Below are 20,950 nucleotides of genomic sequence, written 5' to 3' on the forward strand. Positions count from 1 at the left end.
ACACTGGCATGAGATTACATGGAAAAGCTTCATGCTTCAGTATTTCTAAAAGCAAAGAACTTCTACTAAAACAGATATGCTTTTAATAAAATAAATTATGCAATGATATTTTATTTTCAAAAATAATATTCTAGGCCTAAAAACCAAGTTTAGAAAGAAGTAAGGACAGAGGAAGACAAAGGAGAAAAAATGTCATTTTTTAAGTTCATATTTTCAAAAAATTATTAGACAGACAACAGAAAATTACCATTAGTTTTCTAGCTACACTGGCCATTATCGACAACAAAAGCAGCATATGTACAATTAAAATTCAGTAAGATTTTATTACTGCAACAGGAATAAACACAGTTTTGTTTGAATAAACACTCTGTGGCATTACTGTTTAATGTAAAGCCATCCCTTTACAATGCAGCATACCATTAGATGATTTTAATAAATTATATTAAAATTGTACGTTCTGACAAAATATTTCACACAAGGATCAAAATATTCAATAATTTTAAAAAATAATATATTGCCTTATTTGCCCTGCTGCAAACTGACCTATAATGGAGGATGAGTAAGACTGCTGCAACTAAAATGCAGCAATTCTCATGACAACAATTTTCTAGTTATTGTTAACTTACTGCATAGTAATCTCACAACAGGGGCTCCACCGCTTCTGAATGAAAAATCTTGACATTGGTGCAAAAGAAAGCTAGGCACACTGTGATTGCTTTAAATGGTTTTCAATCACAAGACTTGCCTATGGTATGGCCAAAACAGAATTAAGGAAAATACATCTGAAGATCAAACTAAACTAAAGATCTTTAAATAATTTAAACCGGGCTTGTGAGCAGTTGCGAACTGCAATTTACTGCTTGAGAGACAAACTAATGCTCAATCGTCTTCAGGCAATACGTTACAGTAACAACCGTGTTGGAAATTTGACATCTGTATGCTAAGACCTGTTAAACAAGGTTTATCAGGCTGCAACATATTCAAATGGGCAGTTCTTTACCTCCCACTAAAAGTGGAGGACCCAGCCAGCTTATGCTATATGAACAAGTGGGGTATCTCCCATGGCAAAAGACCTCATTCACCAACTTGCCCTGAAATTTGATTATAAGCTTAGATGCTGTCTTGAAATAAACTAAGTCCCTGCCGCAAAGCAGGGCTCTTTATTCTTTTAATTCTATATGGTAGAAAATTAATAAGGTTCTACACACTTGCAAATATAACCCTCCCAACCTTAGGCAGTAGAAGCAGATTTTGGAAGCTCAACAAATACACAATGTAAACCAGAAAAAACAATAAGGACTGCCTCATAGGGCAATCAGCCTACAAAATAAAGGAAGCAAACTCCCATTTTATTTGCAACCTAGAAATTTATTTTAAAGTTCTAGAATAATGGTGCAAATTGTTTGGACACCTAATACTGCAAAAAGATATTTTGAACAGTTTTCTATTAGAACTAAAATAAACATTAAAATGTTCCTATATATCTATTAATTATTTTTTCAAATAGAAATTCAAAACAAACTAGACTTCACAGTTCCCTCTAAGGCTACTACTCGCACATCCACAGCTTGCTTTCGTATTTCATCAAACCCAGAAAGATTAGCGCTCTAAAGGCAGTCTGAAGTGAAATAATACAGTCTGTTCTCCACCTTCATACTACTTCAGGTCCCATCTTACTCAGTATATAATTTATACCTACAAGGTATTCATTATCAGAGTGTAAATGCAAGTTTTCTTTCTTTTCCTTCACTCAGCCCCAATTGCAAAAGTGAAGCTCTCTGAGAATCACTGATGATTTCACTATTCATAAAAATTACATTCAAATTATCTGTTGCAATGAGTATTTCCTTTGCCTAACACAACTTCTCTTTTCTCTAAGGGTTTCACCACACCTTCTCTGTAAACAACTGAGTATACAAAATGTGCATGTAACACAGTGTACGATATCAAATATAGTTCAAACTGTGAAAAGTTAAACAGAACATTTGAACTTAGGCCTTTCAGCAACCAGCTTACGTGCAAGTGAGCCAACAACTAGATCTAGTGGACTCATATATTCCCACAAATGGGGAATAATATAAAATAAAACCCACAAATTTACTATCATTGCATACAGTTGCACCAAGCAAACTATTTGAAAATACTTTGGAAACAAATAAAAACATACATTTCCATGAAGAAAAGACAAAAATTATTTCAGTCAGATTACTTTATATTTGCCATAAAAGCCATTTATTACAACGTTTGATATGCTTAAGCCTGAAAAAAAAATAAAATAATAACATTAGTTTAATTTCAAGGCTTGCCTGTTCAGTCCACAGGCAGAAGCAAGTCTCAAATCAGCAAGTGTCTCTGCCATGATTTCCAGAATTTGTCAGTTTGGCAGCCTTTAGAAAAGACTTATCTCTTAAATGTCCTTTTGGGTTGGTTTTGTTGGGGTTTTTGTTGTTTTGTTTGGTTTTTTTTAGTTATGAAAATTATGGAACTATGACTTCTATAAAAAAGAAAAAAATCAACTTTACTCTTTTAAAACGTTATTACAGAGTAGAATGCGCAGGAAATCTGGTTGTGGAAAAATACAGAGATGAATTCTGCAGACACATCAGCTGCTTGCACAAGTAAGTATAGCAGCTATGCTGTGTGAGAATTTCATGGGATAATGAAAAGAGACCTTTTATACTAAAACAAAGTCTACAAAAAACATGCTCTAGTCTGACAGTGAACAGATTTTTAATATGATTTCCTGATACTGTGTACATGTTATATCATTTCACTTATAATACAATTTACAATTGCTTATAATGTAGTAGTACAAGGAATTAAAAAGCAAGTTATGGGAATCTAGAGGGTTGCCAAGAACAAAGATCACAGGCCTTTCTCTTAAAACGTTTTGTGCCAGTGAAAACAATGCCATTTACAACAGCAACGAACTTGGACAGTCAGTTGCTGGGCATTAGATTTGTATAGGTAGCTGTCAGTTCTCACTGGGAAATAAATAAATAACTAATTGGACTCTTAAAACAACTTGCATCCAAAAACTTAATATACCTCAAATCCCGACTTGCCTTTCAAAAATTTAGAAACGCTTTTATTATTTATTTTTCCTGGTATTTATAGTCTTTTGTTATTTAGTAACCGAAACATTAAATACTTACACCTGTTTAAGAAGTTATCAATGTTTTTGTTTTTTCTTAAAGCAGGAAAATCCAAGTCATATACCAAAGCATCCAACCCATCCTGAAAAGAAAAAAAAAAAGCAAGCAAAATTAAGTGTTTGGAAAAATAATTACACATGCTGCTAATTGAAGAAACAAGATAAAAACAGTTGTCCCTACCAATTATCTACACAAATGAAACCATTCACATTTATTTAATGATTCCGTTAGCAGTTATACGAAACAGCTGTAATTTCTCCACTCCCATTGGACTCTTCAAAACTTAATTTCCATCTATCCTAAAACAAATATACTTCCACAAATTATTAATTACCTTAATTAGTTCCACATTTACATAAAAACATTACTTTTTCCAAATATGAAAAGAACAAATAGCAGTTCTAATGAAGTTCAATGATGTTAAAAAGTCACATGTATCACACAGTACGCACTTCAACATTAAGTGGCAACTGGCAAATAGGATAATGATGGTAATTTAATTCCAAGAGTCAACCCCCCATTTTATTCATTGAATTCAAAGGCAATTTTCATGAACAAGATATTGTCTTTATATATTCTAACTTAAACCTAGGAACAAACAGCCAAAAGCCCATCTTGCATTACTACCATGGAATACATCCCTATGAACAAAACCAAAACAAAAACCACCAAAAAAGCAACAAAAAACACAACAACAATGGAGAAGAAGATAGTTTTAAGGTTTTCTTAAGCGCCATAAACTTCCTGACTTAAAATTTAAGTCTAAATTTTACAACAGGTATACCTGATTCTTCAGTGGATTGCATCTTCCCAAAGGAAAACTAAACCAGATATTTTGGTTGAAAACCACAGATATGGTATCTAATGAAAAACGATCAAGTATTCTAGGGAATTATATCATGAAGAATCAACTAGCACTCGGGAGTCTCCTTTCTCAACTAGGTAATGTTTAAGTGACAACTGCAAAAATACAGAGTAAGGCCATAAAGTACAAATTGATGGATGTTAACAAAGCATGCCAGGGCAGCACTGCTATTTACTTGTCCAATTCGTACCTACATGTCTATGCCATCTCTTATTGACCTGTTGGGAATGAGATATTAGACCAGAGATATATTTGTTCTAATCAGTTCAGATCTGATTAGAACCTATTTTGACTGTTTTCAGGTTTAATAAAATTATGCAATACAGGATTGAAAGCTGATCGATCAGTCTTTGACCGCTACATCCATCAAGTAACTATGCCTGAAGAAAAGCTAAAGTATAAGCTTTTAAAAAAAACCTTACTTTCCAGGAACACGTATTAGAGAACACACTTAATCTAGACTAAAAAAATTAATCTTTAATCCCTCTCTTCAAATTTGAACCTATTTTCCCCCCTCAGTCTATAGGAGATTTTAAGCTATAAAAAAATCAAATGCCATCAAAATTGGAATTATATACAGGCTTGCAGTCCTCACTTTTGAAGTATGAGAGACAGAAATTATCTACTTCAGATATAATGAGAATAAGCAGTAAAATCATGCTAGAATTTGAAAACAGGGCTAAGGAAGAAAAACTACAAGGACATTCAGAATTCTTTAAGGCAGGATGTTATTAAATTTGTTAATTTCATAAAAACATTCCTGTTTTGTTACCTCTCCATACGGTAGCTTAGTTTGAACAAAGAAATGTTATCATGAAAATTATAAGAATCAAGAAAAGTATAACAATATTTTCACAGCACTTAAATAAAGTCAGGTTTTGCATCTTGAGTGTATTAAAGGATCACCTTTTTGGACTTACACTGATGATGAAAAAGGAAAGCAAATGGCAATGAAAAAACTTTGAATGGATCAGTAATATAAATAAGGGAGTAAGAGGCTAACAACAATTTGGACTCAAGACAGATGTATAAATAAAGCTATGCAGGGTAAGTGCAACTGAGCGAGAAATGCTTTGTAAACTACTAAAAGACACCTTTCCAAAGGTATACAGTAAATATCCAGGAAATCAGTTAAAGAATTTCAATTCTTTGGTACATTCAACAGAGAAACCATGATAACTACTTGTACAGCAGCACAAAGTGCACTGGTAGCTCTATGCATGGAGCCCCAAGCTGTGAGAAGCAGTAGGCAAAGAACATCTACCAGGTCACATCCAGGGATTTTTACAAGCAGATGAGTGATGGTGATGAATTGCCAAAGCTGGGAGTCCACTCTGCCCTTAAGCCTTCAAATCTGTTGAGTCAATCAATTTGTCCAGGGTCACAGCTAACACAGAAAACTCTTCCACATATCACATAGAAGCACGAAATTCTCAAAATCCTGTTTTGCTCTGGGGCAGCGCCACTACCTGCTTCATTTCAGGGTTTGCTTCAGAAGCCAAAATTCAGTCTTTTACTTTAGAGGAGGGAAGATTTTTAAACATTGAATACAACAGCATGGGATAAATGGGAATATTTACAAATTTTGAACTTCAATCTTACTTTTCTAAGATACTTTTTCTTTCAAAATATTAAAATATAAGCCTATGTAGAAAAATGCAAGAAGGACAAAAAAGTGTCACAATTTCATTGGTCTGTCAGGTATGTTGGGTATTTTTTTGTTTCTTTTTAAAAGCTCTAAAATAATTATGAAAAATAGAATACAAATTCTACTTTTTATATATTATATACTATACTTATTTATATTATATAATTATACATTTAACATCAAATATTTTAAGAGGCAAAAGCAAATTTCAATACTGTTTCACTCGGAATTCACCATGAAAACACTGCCTTTCAGGTCTTATATATGAACTCTTTCAAGTAAAACACAAAAACCCCTTTGAAATACAGATTCAAACTATTGATCTCACATTGAATTCAAATCACACTTCAAAATCATGCAATCAACATCTAAGGAAGCTGCATGGCAACAGTTGTGTATGTTAAAGGCTCTTCAATAATCAGCTCCCCTTTGCTACAATATCCAGAGAAGAAGCTATCCTGGTTCAAAACTTTGATTTTTAAAAAAAATGTAGGGGTGAGGTGCCTATAATAATTAAGAGACTTGTAAATCCTTAACTCTCAAAATCATTAATTTCTTCAACTGAAGTATGTTTCTGAAGAAAAAATATCATGGTATTATCTCAATGGTGGACTGCAAATACAAGACTAAACTGGTAAACAAACGGGGAGGAGGAGCACACAAACTCAACAGTGAGAAGTCAATGTCGGTTGAAAGCAGTGCAGGTCACGGAGATGGAAATATACTGCAGAGTTTTAACAATAACGTTTAGGAGAAAAAGGGTAAAGGCCAAATGAAAGGAGACACGATCATTATTGTTGACGGCTGCAGACATAACGCATCCCTCAGCTTTTTTGTTTCCATCTTGCTCAATCTTTCAATATGCCATCTGACTTTATTCCTAACACAGCAAGGAAGGACCATCTTCCTTTCGAGACCTATAGTAGCCATATCTCCTCCTCTAAAATAGGAAACCATATATCCAATAGTTTAATATGCTTTATTAAAACAAGAAGGTCTCATTCTTATGATGGCTTTTTTCCCCACTTGGATGGGTTCAATATATTTCAGCATGTATCTTCTTTAAATACAGCACATCCTGTACTTCTAAGAAACACATATTGTACCTTAGAGGTATTTTCAGCTAACGCTAAGTTCTACCTTATTCTGTCATTACAGAGCAATTTTCCTGTTTAGCTTTGTGGTCTACACAGCCTTTTTCCTTTTATGTTAATAGTTAAATTGGATTACTAAAATAAAATTTATAAAAGCAAACATATGACTTCCATTTACATCTTACATAGTAACAGTGTTTCAGAGGTGATTAAAAAAGAACAGGGGAAAAAAACCTCCTTTCTAATGTCCTTCACTCAAACAGTTTCACGACCTGCTATAGTCTTTTCTATATCACATTTGTCTAACAACAACAGTTGTATCAACAGTTTCATCAACTCTTTAAAATACCTCATTTTATCCTGAAATTAAAAAGAGGCATACTAGGAAGCCATTACAATGTGCAGAGAGTTCTTCCACACAAAACCAACATTTCCATGTATTCTGTTGGTTTGGTTTCATTTATTACTACACCACACTTAGAAGTTACAAAAGAATAGATGTATGGAGTGAAATCAAAGGTCAGTCTGGATTCATACAATGCCTCCAGAAATGACGATAAGGGTGTCTGGGAAAGAGGATACAAACAAGTCAAGCATATAGCAGTACTTCTCTGGTGTATTTGTGAGCCAGACATGCCACTGTCATAGTTAACAGATCTAGCCAGAATTTTCTTCAGTGATTTTGTCTAAATATTTTCTGTACCTGTTTTTATCTCTTGCATTTACAACATCATATAGATATGAATTCCACCGCCTAACAGGCTGCATGAAAGTGTACCTCATTTTGAGCTTGACATTCTTCATTCACAAAAGAAACAATAACTCTTTACCCACCTGCCCCAAGACACAGCTTTACATACTTCCATCATTTCTCCCTTGGTCATCTCTCTTCCAATTATCTTGTACGACAGCTATTCCAATTCCTACCACCACCAGAGCTTTTTTATTTCTACTGTGTACTTTTTTAATCAGGGGGAAACTGTAAATAGTATTTAAGTTGTGAGCACACCATAAATATATAATGCAGTACAATGTTTCCTGTTCTGCTCTTCTTTAAGTTATTAACTGAAAAATCTGGTTAATTCTTATAGTCACTCTGTACTAAATTGATTCTTTCACAAAACTAGGTACTATAAATCAAAGCTACTTCAACATTCAACAACACAAGTATGTAAAAACGAGAGGCTTTACTCCCATGCACTCACTCAGCATTCATCAATGCCGAATTTCACCTACAACTTTTCATCACCCAGGCACCAAAGAATATTAATTTCTTCTGTAATTTACTATAGCTTCAATTTTTACTACTCTATCACCATTAATGAATCATTATTCACCATTTTAGATCCCTTACGACTGTGAAATAGCCTAGACTTGTTTGACTCCATTACTGATCTCTGTTTTGAATAAACTGATCACCAGCTCTCACTTCATTCGTTCATCCATCCATCCATCCATCCGCAAAACAAGCCTAGCCCAAAGCAGTTTATTTCTGACAAAAAGCTTAAATGAAAAACCTCATCAAAAGCTTTCTGTTATCCTCATACTCAGCAATTACTTCAAGGAACTCCACTAGGTTTGCAAAGCGTAACTTCCTTCCACAATACATGCATTACCTCTTCCCCGTCATAACACCTGTGGACTCACTTGTTCTGCTATTGGGCTTGCGAGTTCCTGCCCTATCCACAAGATTTCTTTTTAATTCAATTGAAAAAAATAATAAAAAAGCTATATATTTACCATCTGCCTTACTACTATTGTCAAAACAGTTCTAAGCACTAATGTAGATAAACACTAAGGTTATACACACACTTAGGTGCCTTAATAAGACACAGTCAGGTACAAAAAAAGAGGGATACATATCAAGCAGTCTTATCATCTCAGCAATCTTACTGTGTCATTTTGTCCAAAAAAACATTTCTAGTACCACTTTAGCTTGAGAGAGATCCTCCAGCATGAGCATTGTAAAGAAGGATTCCAGTACGGAAACTCCTCTAAGTTTGTTTATGAAGAAATGTGCAGAAAGATTTCTGCAACAGCCATTTCCTTTTACTTTCCCTTCAGTTTTTCTAAAAATACAAAATGCAGTAACATGAAAGTTATCATTAACACACACATTAACGATGCAATCTATTAGCATTGAATTTCTCAGGCTGTTATGCTAACTTCTTTTCATTAGATTCCTCTAATATGTACTGGTTTTCTTCAGTTTGGCTTAAGCCCATATTAATTGGATTTTTGCCCACATTTTGGTCTATACCCATTTCCAAAGTTTTAATGCGTTAACCTGATAGTCCTACAATGACAACAGTGGACCGCCCTACTCTGTAAATACATTCCTGAATCTCAAAAATCACTGCAATTATGTAATGCTGGTTTTATTCAGATGTTCGAATTAATGCAATTTTATAGCAAAATTTACTGTTAGGATATTTCAAAATATACTCCATCAAGCAACTTCCATTCAGCAAAATACTATCTCAGGATTCATAAGTGATATAAAGTAAAAAATAACAGTATTATAATCTGCAGTATCAGGATACAGTTATAGCATCTTTATATTTCGAATTTTTTACTTCATACACATTTCGTTATGACATAGTATCATCTAGTGGAAGCATATGATAAAGAAAAATGTATTAAAAATTCAGCTGAAACTTTGTTATTGAGACACTTATTTATTTTACTATTTTTCTAGCATTCAAAGAACTAAAAAAAAACTTAATGGGTATTATCAGCATCAAAATTTGCATTCCTTGGACCAACTGGCAGTTACCCAAGTTTAAAGTCTTTGCTACTTTTCCTTTTTTGGAGAGACCAAAGTAAATCTTAAGATCTACAACTCTAACTATCCATATTTTAGTTCCTTGTATTGTAGCCATTTTCCTAATTATTTCTATAGTACTAAAACTTCCCTCCGTACTTTAAATCAAAAAACCTGACTGGTCTTGATTTTCATGTGTTCATCATAATTTGTCATAATACCTTGTCATATATAAGTCATCTTGGTGGTCAACTATTGAAACAGAGAGCCTACTTAAGTACATAAGTACGGAAGTATATAAGTGAGAAGCTATTTTTTGTACCCTATTTTCAAACACGCATGAAAAATAGTACCTAAAATCCATCATTAAAAAAAATAAATTAGAAGTTTCTTTGGATTGTTTGAATTATCAGATCTTTGAATTCTAAGAAGGACCTGGAGAGTCTGGAGAAACTGGCAGAGAAGAATCTCCTGAAGTTTAACAAAAGGAAATGCCAGGTCCTGCACCTGGGGAGGAACTGCCCCAGGCATCAGTACATGCTGGGGGCTGACCAGCTGGAAAGCAGCTCTGCCAGGGACCTTTGGTCCTAGTACACAACAAAGTGACCGAGAGCCAGCAACCTGCCCTCACAGCAAAGGCAGCCCACACCATCCTGGGGAAGAGGGAGGTGATTCTTCTCTACTCAGCACTGGTGAGGCCACACCTGCAGTGCTGTGTCCAGTTCTGGGCTGCCCAGTACAGAACAGGCAAGGACATAGTGAAGCAAGTCCAGCAAAGTGCCATAAAGATGATTAAGGGACTGGAGCATCTCTCATACTATGAGGCTGAGGGAGCTGGGACTCTTCAGCCTGGAGAAGAGAAGGCTCGAGAGGGGAATCTTACCCATGTATGAAATGGGAGGGAAAGAAGATGGAGCCAGACTCTTCCCAATGGTGTCTACTGACAGGACAAGAGACAACAGGCACAAATTAAAAAACATGAGATTCCATCTGAACACAAGAAAACACTTTTTTTGGCTGTGAAGGTGGTCAAATACAGGTTGCCCAGAGAGGTTGCAGAGTCTCCATCTGGGGAGATATTCTAAACCTGACTGAACGTGGTCCTGGGCAACCTGCTCTAGCCGACTCTACTTGACCAAAGGTGTTGGACTAGATGATCTTAAGAGGTTCTCTCCAATCTAAACAATTCCTCTTTGTCTGCAAAACCAAGCTATGCTTTTGGTTGGCATAAAGGTAATTCCTGCAGTGAATTATCCTATCAAAAATACCCTTCAACTCCCTACCAGTTGGGCAAGTGATAAACAAGAAAATCTCATTACAAGGCTTCGCTTTGCATGATTCACGTTTTTCGGCCCTCCAAGTAAGTCCACAGCAGCCATTACTCCTTTGTGACAAGAACAGACTTCTGATGCTACTGACTGAATCGAGAGAAAACCTCAGTCCCCTCTTCGATACCTACTATTTTAGGAAATACCCTACTGTAACTTCATTGGTAAGGAAAACACACACATGGGACTTTCCTCTGATGCCCACTGTTAATACTTTTTTTTTTTCCTCCATTTATTAAATGAGCAAGTGTAAGTTTACCTGAGAAACAAGTAAGTGTGACCAGCAGATCAGGAGAGGTGATTGTCTCCCTCTACTCTGCTCTCGTGAGAGCCCACCTGGAGTACTGTGTCCAGCTCTGAAGCCCACAGCACAAGAAGGACATGGAGCTGTCGGAGTGGGTCCAGAGGAGGGCCACGAGGATGATCAGAGGGCTGGAGCACCTCTCCTATGAGGACAGGCTGAGAGAGGTGGGGTTGTTCAGCCTGGAGAAGAGAAAGCTCCAGGGAGACCTTAGAGCAGCCTTCCAGTACCTGAAGGGGGCCTACAAGAAAGCTGGGGAGGGGCTGTTTGCAAGGGCATGTAGTGGTAGGACGAGGGGCCATGGTTTTAAACTAGAGCAGGGGAGGTTTAGATTAGACATTAGGAAGAAGTTCTTTACAACGAGGGTGGTGAGACACTGGAACAGGTTGCCCCAAGAGGTGGTGGAGGCCTCATCCCTGGAGACATTCAAGGCCAGGCTTGATGAGGCTCTGAGCAATCTGATCTAGTTAAAGATGTCCCTGCTTACTGCAGCGGGGTTGGACTAGATGACCTTTAAAGGTCCCTCCCTTCCAACCCAACACATTCTATGATTCTATGAAGTACTAAATAGATCTGTACAACTCACTGGGTTCAGGTAAGAACGCTGTTTGAAAGCCAACTTTCAGGCCAAAGCCAACAGTGCTACATTTATCTATCTCTAATCAAGTACACAAAAGATCCCTCTACCTAAAGTTAATCACATTCGTTTATTCTGCTGTCCAGAGAACTGAAAACTGCAATTTAGTACTTCATCTTTAAAGTGGACAAGTCAATGTAGACAGAGTTAAGACACTTCACTTCAAGAATTTTCATTACATTGTTAGACTAGGCAAAGTATACAAACTGACATATAAGCCTGAGTAAAAGGCAACTGATTCATTGCTCATTCTCGTTGCCAGCATGATACAATTCTACAGAACTCGTTACTTCTTAGTATCTTGCAATACTCATCAAGAGCTTTTCCAAATTTAGGTTAAATACATAGCCTTTCACAAAGAAAAATTTTTTAACTCAGTAAAGAGCTAAGAATTTAACTCTGTAAAAATTTAAAATCTCAATAAGTAGATCTTGAAATCTCAAGGCAGGATTATTGAAAGCAATACAGCTTACTGCTTTTCTTTCAGCCTTTTTAAAAAGTTACTCCATGTGTAATTAGCAAACTTCACCCATATCATGTTCTGTGTAGTTACATACATAAGTATATGCACTTGTGTTCTGTTAAAACATCAACTGTTCAACATTTTTACTGACAAATTACTAGAGTATACACTTCCTGCACGCCTCAGTAAATTATAAACTCACATATGTCTCAATATATATTGATTCACACACATATACGTATCAAAATACACACTGTCACTAACACCAGAGCCCACAGACCTCTCAATATTGGTAACATCCATATTAGCACCGAAGAAAGCCTCAGGTGCAAATCTATGGACAGGTATACGTACAAGTAGTAATGCCCTTTCACGGGCAAGTAGGTTTTTTGGCATTGCTGGTTTTCCACTGTAGTAATGTATCTTACCACCTGAAACATATCCTAAAATGCAGTGCAAATCTGTGAAAACAACTTATATACAGTAAGCATGCAAGAGTACTGTCAGTATCCAGTATACATATAATTCAGAGAACCTAAAAGCCTCAGGCTTCCACTAAAACTGAGGGTAAGTTATAGTTCCTTCACACCAGCGACTCACTCCGTCCACTGACTAGGTGCAGGAACCTTGGATCCATAGATCTGTTCTGAATGACACATATTCAAGGCACTATTTTATGCCGAAAGTATGGAAAGTTCACAGTGTCTAAAGATGCATTCCAGACAACGTATTTCAGTGGGGTTTTTCTTCCCCTTCAAACTCAAACACTGTATTTCAACACTAATTTCACTACACTACGATATTTTATTGTGGTTAATAGTCTTTACAGCCAAACTTCAATTTATTGCATTAGTGTTCTATTATTTCAATTCAGCATCAGAATTAATTCCATTTAATATTACATCTCTAAGAACAACTATCAGATGAGAGAGAAATGTCTTCAAGGAAGATGAAGAATATAGACCAAAATATCACCACGACTATATTTCAGTAAAATTTATGCAGAAACAGGTACAATAGATATTGTTTGAAAATAGTTCAGGAAGATGTGTAACAGCAACAAAAGCTGATTGATATTAAGTCAAATTATGTTATTTAATTTTGCAGCAACTAGATACCTGGATACTTGCAGCTTATTTTCCTTAAAAAACGTTCACTTGCGTGGGTTGATATGCTTTGTGGGCAAGTTTTACAAACTACAATCTTCTATACCAAATGCGGCACATTCTGCCATTAACAGAATTCCTTACATAAAAAGACTAAAACAGTTGTATAACTATCTGGAGGGCTACATAGATTCTTGATATTGTGATGTGTAGAAAATACGAAAATAGATGGCATACTTTAGGTTTAAATGATTTATCAAGCCATATTTGTCTGACACTAGGATTAAATAAAGCATAAGTACAGCTTCTTAAAATTGCCCTTTTCAATAAAACCGCATTTAAATGTGTTGAACGCAAGTACACTTAAAGCATATATATTTAAATAGTGTTAAGAGGGAATACTGGTAGTTAAAGAACTGATGTTTATCACCATGGAAGCAGCATTCCACAGCGAAGTTAGCACTTGGCATCAAAGTGTCTCATGGGTCTCGAGTTCCCAGCTACTGTAACAACTGCAACTAGAGATGAGCAGCCAACCTGACATACAGCAGGGTAACACTATCTACAGAAATACCTGGTGGGGGAAAAAATGACCACATCCTTTTGAGTTCTCAAAGTTCTCATATTCACCAAAAACATAAGCCAAGCCCTGCTCCCCCACCTAAAATGTAAAGTAACTACTTAAAAAAAATAAAAAAAAAAAAAGACAAATCTCACTTGTAAATTGCATCAGTAAAAGTCCTTTGAGGCCCCCACAGCTTTCTTGGTTATCCTGGGAAGATAGATTCTCCCACAGGCAGCACACAGTAACCTACTGCTTCTGGTTTAGAAATCCTAATATCTTAATTTTAAACACACACACTTAAAATTACCAATTTAGATCAATGGGAGTCTACACTCTAAGGAACACTTACTAGAAAGCAAAAGATGTATAAAAATTAACACTATGGATGCTAATGCTGGTATATAACTTCCCTTCAATAAAATGGTACAGAAGACAGACAGATCAGAGATACGAAAAAAGATAAACTGTCTTCAGTCACAGCTCAAAAGTCTTAGACTTCATTGGGCAGCGGCCTGCAAGGAATCAGGCAAAGACTTCAATGAAAGGAAAACAACTGCACAACTCCATTGAAAAATAGTGGTATTTAGCAAAGGAAACAGAACCCGCTCCACATCTGTTGCTTGGGAAATTGCTGTCTGCCCCTCAGATTTTTTTCCAGGCAGGTATCCATGAAGCCAGACTTCAGGAAATAAGCATTAGTCAGTTGGACAAGATCAGAATTAGCAAGATACCAACATGTTCATAAGAAGAAACATGACACATTATTGCAGACAACATACGTAAAAATGCATTAGCTCTTGTAAAAGCTGTTTAATATGCAAAGCAACTTTACTTTTACCATAATGTGTTAAGCTAAGAGATCTAGAGTAAGTTCTCCCATCAACAGCTTAAATTGCTGCCTCTAGCTGCCCCATTGTATCTTTGTCTGAAAAGTGTTCTCTCTGCTATGAAAAAAAAAAAAAAAACAAGCCAAAAAACATTACCAGCAAACTTCGCAATATAATAAGTCAGTGGAATGGTAATTAATTTTTCTATAAAGCGAGAATACCTCATCAGGCAGGTGACCTGCTGTCACCTGACCTGGACTATGTTTGCCACAAACAAAACCGTGTGTTAACTACAGATATAAACAATAAGCTATAAAACAATAAAAACGTAAGTTCTATCTTTAGCTTGACAACTCAATCTCCGGCGATTATATTAGTTCAATAACTATGCTTTAGAAAAGACTCTCCGAAAAGCTGTATCAAAGAAAAAAAACAAACTCTATTACTAGTAATGCCATCTAGCCTACAAAAAAGAACACAGTGACTGGAGAGAGAGGCTCAACAAACTGAAAGACAAAAAAGTACTTAATTTTTTAAACAGAAGGCAGACAATTGATTTAATAACTTTCCAAGAAAGAGTGAGAACATCATAATTTTTCCAGCAGTCTGGAAACACTGCACAAAATCTCCTTTATCCCCCCATCAAAAGGGAAAATCTTCCCTAAAACTCTAGAATAAGTCAAAACACTTTTTCAATTAGAGGTGAATAGCCATGACAGAAGTCCAAAAATGAAGGTTATGAAAGAATTATACTAAAACCCCTTTGTAGAAACTGAGTTAGTAATTTGTAAAGCTATATACCTTTCTTTAGTATTACATGCAACCTACAGTCTGAAAACAAAAATATGGGAAGTTGAGCACAATTCAAGCGCAGTATCAACTCTGAGAAGCTTCTCTGATTGCGCAAACTCCTGTCAGAGCTCTAGCTACATTTCTGCAATAAACATTCCATCACAAGCAATCACACGTCAAACAGATATTTGAAATATGCAACTAAACAAGAACTTAACAGTGCTTAAGAATTTGTGCATCATTATGCAGTTTCATAATGCAAACCCTAGCAAAGCCCATGTATTGATTAAAAGAAAAACTTCACTTTCAATAAAACAGAAGTATACATAAAATCGATGTTTTTTCTATATTTAGTCTTTTTGCCATTATTAATATATCCACTATATCCACAAGAATTATTTTAAAGTAATGTGTTTTTTTTAAAATGTAATAAAAATTCTATGAGAATTATTTTAGATATAGACAAATTACTTGAACTGTCAGGTACTAAGATACTTTAGAATTGACAAGATTTTGTTACTAACAGGAACAAAACAGCAAGTGTTTCAGGGATCTGAACTGCTAATACAGAACAAAGCACTTCTGCTAACAAAATGTTTCCAGATTCCAATACATTACATTTATAAATTGACCTAAAACGACATGCTTTTTTACCCACTACCTTTAAGCAATCAAAAAACAGGTGTGAGAGACATGCTCTCTTTTTAAAAGTCTACTTGAAGAAAAAAATAGTACCGTGTACAGACAATGCCATTAGTAGCACAATTTTTAACTTATACTGGGTGCTTACGTGTATTTTCAAGCCACTGTTAGTGACCAATTTCAGGTCAAGAAATACTTCAACATCGTTTAAAAGTCTCTTCTAAGCAGGCTTTTTACCCTATCTGACATGATAGTCAGTCATGACTAAAATCTTGAATGCTTTGGACTGCACGTAAAAAAAAAGAGAGGTGACTACAAAATCAAAAACCTACAAGAAAACATGGTTCCATATTCAAGTACTGAAATGAGAGAACAGAACCAAAACTGTCCATAGAAACTTAGGGTGGCTTTTTCCAGTCGCAAATTTCTCACATGATAATCAACAAGGATTTTATCATACATAAGACTGCAACAATACAAGTCAGTTTACCTGGGATTTTCAAGTACAGTACTTTAAGACTAGAAGAAGAAAGGAAGTATTATGAATTCATTAGTAGGATCCAACACTTTTAATTTCTAAAAGGCCCAGAGATGTTGTGATTTAGTAGGTTTGCAAGTTCATTTAGGGCCATGCAAATAAGTTTTTCTATGTTCCTTTCAAGCCTTGAGACTCAAGCTTGAGGAAAACTAAAGCCATTAACTTCATATACCAAAAAACAAAGTATGTCCCAACGTTTCCAATACAGTTACTCAAACACGAGACACAGACAGCAGAACTTCGTAAAACAGTGATATTCTACTTTTAGAACACTGGGTATTTTCATCAACCCTGGTACCGTAGGATGAAAAATACTAAAATGCTAAGAAATAGCTGAAAAATATCTCTTCCACCAGACCTTCCAGCTATGTTGACATGAACGAGTAAGTCAGCTTTTCCCTAATACTGTTCTCCCCGCATATCACTTACAGAGCTTGGGAAAAACACTCCCCCCATCCGAAGAGGATGCAGTAGATTGATATATATGTCCTCCAAAGGCACGATTTTTTTTCGATTTAGAAGAGGGGAGAAAACAAATCTTAGCCCAAGAGAAAAGAGAGCCAGGGCTGTCTGGACCATTGCCACTGCCATGGAATCTTGTCAAAGTCTCTCCTGCCTGTCCTTACAAGGGAGCAAGGCTGAGCTTGGGCTGATTAACTTAATCTCCACAGGAGATGAGGGCAAGCAATATGTTTGTCACACCGTAAAAAACTGTCATTAAACAAATAAGAGCACACTAACATTACATTTTCTGTTCCTTCATCCCACAGACCATTTTGAGTAGCTGTCACTTAGTTTCTCATAAAACAGAGAGCAAAACTGATGAAAATATGTTTCCTAAAAACTAAAACAAAAGATAATGAAAGTCTATGTTTGACTTGCATCCAACTTCTATATGGTGTTTTTTTTCCACAGTATTTGTTTTATGAAAACATTTTTCCAGCATCCAATTTAAAAAAAAAAAAAAAAGCACTACTTTCTTGGAAATCTACATGAACTAAGGGACACACTGCGATACCTGGTCTGTATGTGTGTGTGTATATATATATATAAAAGAGGGTGTGTGTGTATGTGTGTGTGTGTGTATATATATATACGTATAAAAACAGTGGCTCAAAAACCATGTCCAGTCAGATCAGGTAGTATCTCCTTCTACCCACCCATATAAACTCTATGTTTGTAGAACACCTACTAAAGCAGGTTCCCAATTTCTAAATACTACAAAATATCAACAAGTGATATTCCAGAACATATGTAAAAGCAGTAGTACCGTCTCAAGAATTCAGAGTTAAACTTCTGTCAGACCTCCTGCACTTTACTTTCCAGAAGTCCCTGCTGGACCACAGAGCTAATTTCTGAAGAACTGCATAAATACATGCATGTAAACAGTCATCATGGAAAGAGATTCTTGTTACCAACCATGGTCATTTCATAACTCAACATACTTACCCAGCCTCAGAGACTTAAGAGGAAATTAGGAAAACAGTTACGTCTTTCGTGGTATTCAAACAAAACACACTCTTATTGAAGTAAATTCTATTATAGAAGTTAAGTAGACTCTGAATTACAGATAAGCAATTCAATTTAGAAAAGGAAAAAAAGCAACCACTTGGCAATAGGAAAGCTGTAACAGCAGAACGTGTGTGTGTGTGTATACATTCTGTATACATACATTTACACATGCCAAACAGCCAACCCTTAAAAATAATAATAAAAAAAAACGACCCATCACTTTCATTTTGATTCACATTTTAGAAATTGTTTGCTTGGCAGGAGAAATAAGAAGGACTAAACACTACAACAGAGACACACACTCTTTTACACTTGAAAAATTACAAGTAGTTCACCACACAAAGCTTTACTCTTATGACAAAGTCTTCAGACAAAACAAGCAATGCAGCATTTCATCTAATAGTATCATGTAAAACACACTCAAAAATCCCCTTACTTACTTCAGTGAAGATATCACATTGTATGACTTAGAGCAAATAAAAAAGAACTGAATTTCTTCTCTTTTTTGAATCACTGTAGATCAACTTTAAGAACACATCACATTCAAATATTTAGCAATTTCTTTCTTGCTCCTTCCAATTTGGATTTAAGGGACAAGCATCTAAACTGATCCTTTCTTAATAATTTTGTCCCTTTCTCTACCTGTCATAGAATTGCCTAGGTTGGAAGGGACTTCTCAGATCATCTAGTCCAACCATCGACCTAACTCTGACAAAAGCCATCACTGAACGATATCTCTAAGCGCTATGTCTACCCGAGTTTTAAAAACCTCCAGGGATGGTGTCTCAACCTCTTCCCTGGGCAGCCTGTTCCAATGCTTAATAATCCTTTCAGTGTAAAAATTTTTCCTAATATCCAGTCTAAACCTCCCCTGGTGCAACTTGAGGCCTTTTCCCCTTGTTCTACATGACAAATCTCAACTCTTATATAATATTACCTCACTGAAAAACCTCTTAATCCATTTATTCTCTGTAAGATAAAATGACACTTAGTCCAGTATAAAAGATTTATTTAAAAGCCAATTTTTGTAAATGAGAATGCAGGTTGAAAGATTACTGTATCACTTACAATATCATTCTTTTTTGTACATATTGCTGTAAGGAAACAAGAACACAGCAAAAGATTAACTTTGAGTCAAACCAAACCCCTCTATGCATAGACAGGTTTTTCCTTCTGAAAACCAATATGAAAGTTCATGGCTGTCAGAAGACAAGAGCAAGAAAATTCAGAAAAAGAGCTGAGTGGAATAGTTCTAAATTCTCACGTGCTGTTTATACATAAAAGTTACTCTTAACAACCAAAGATCCGAAAATCCTACAACCTGACTCCCTCTGGTTCCAAACACTGTTCCACAACATGAGCATATCAAAAACATATTTTGATTTTTAATTACCGAAGTGACAAAGCCATCAATAAGTATGGCAGAGCCAGCAGTAAGATCTTAAGAGCGGCAAAGCAAATAATAAGATATTACAGCTTACATTCCTTATCCTATCCTCAGAATAAATTTGCTCCTTTTGGTAAAAAGGGAAAGGCATACCTTTAAGTATCTTAAAAGGTAAGTGTGGCTTACATCTTCAGTTCTGTCAGGAGTCGACTACCAACACACTGTATTCTGAACTAGTACAGACACAAAGAGAAAGCTGATGGTAAAAGCATGAGCAAAAGATACCCTGAATTAACCTCTTTTCCTTGCCACACCACAGTAACAGTGCTTGAATTTGCCCATTTGGCAGAGCAGATGTTGCAGCAGCTACTTTCTTCAAAAGTGAATGGAGGATGCCAATAGCCTTACATAACTGCAACCAAGAAATGACCAAAAGCACTAGCTGGGATTTGTTCTTTGCACTGATTTTTTTTGATGCATTTTTATTTCACCTAATACATCTCCTGCTATTAATCATGATAGTCCTCCCCTCACCCCAAAAAACCCAAAACATAAAAGGAAGGTAAATTTTAAAAGGCATATATGTAAGTACTACAGCTACTGCATGTAGCGCAAGGGCAGTAGCTGTATTAGACACTGATTTACAAAATGGAGACAAGATGCTGTGGCCTCACTCTTGATAGACACTGACCTGGGGATTGCTGCTACAGATCACCCTAACACCTGTCTGATTATAGAAGTGAAATTCTAAAAAGAATCTCCGTCACTTCTAAGTTTTATTAGAGAATAATAATATGGTGAGAAAAAAATACACTTGAAATCAGAGCATGGTCTGGGTGTTTTGTTTTTTTTTTATTCTTACGGGTCCATCAGAAAGATACCAGATTCTACCACTTACTTCAGTTACCTTTTGAAAGTATATTGATATGCGTACTTGAAGTCATGATTTTATGCCCAAATAAACTGCGTATCTTCATGCACTAAATCTTAAATTTTGCTTGGCTACAGTTGACTGTGTACAGTAACAATCTTTCATAATCCCAATTATCTGTATTACTGCCATACTCATGAAAAAGAATTACATCCCATTTACCGAAAACTTTATTCTATGCTAATTCTTAATTTGAGAGTTATATACTAATTGAGCAACTTCTCACCTGGAGCCATTATGAGACAAAAGTGACTGAGTGTGTAAGAGCTCCTACTAGCTCCCGATCATTTTGCAAGTTTCTCTTAGCTTAGCAGAGACCTTTCCCCAACTTAAATGGATAATTTGAACTTGCTGGTTTAAAACTTGGGAATATTTTTTTTCCTTCCTTCCAGATA

General features: G+C 35.8%; 1 protein-coding gene across 2 annotated transcripts in view; it reads right to left on the bottom strand.

Annotated features, from left to right (window-relative positions):
• The window catches only part of ROCK1 (Rho associated coiled-coil containing protein kinase 1), a 92,726-nt gene that overhangs the window by 53,149 nt on the left and 18,627 nt on the right, over positions 1 to 20,950 (bottom strand). For both annotated transcript variants that reach the window (XM_074576802.1, XM_074576803.1), the window contains exon 2: positions 3,156 to 3,237. In XM_074576802.1, the coding sequence (XP_074432903.1) occupies positions 3,156 to 3,237 (82 nt within the window). The remainder of the gene's footprint in view (positions 1 to 3,155; positions 3,238 to 20,950) is intronic.

Source organism: Larus michahellis, chromosome 2, assembly GCF_964199755.1.
Source record: "Larus michahellis chromosome 2, bLarMic1.1, whole genome shotgun sequence".
NCBI lineage: Eukaryota > Metazoa > Chordata > Aves > Charadriiformes > Laridae > Larus > Larus michahellis.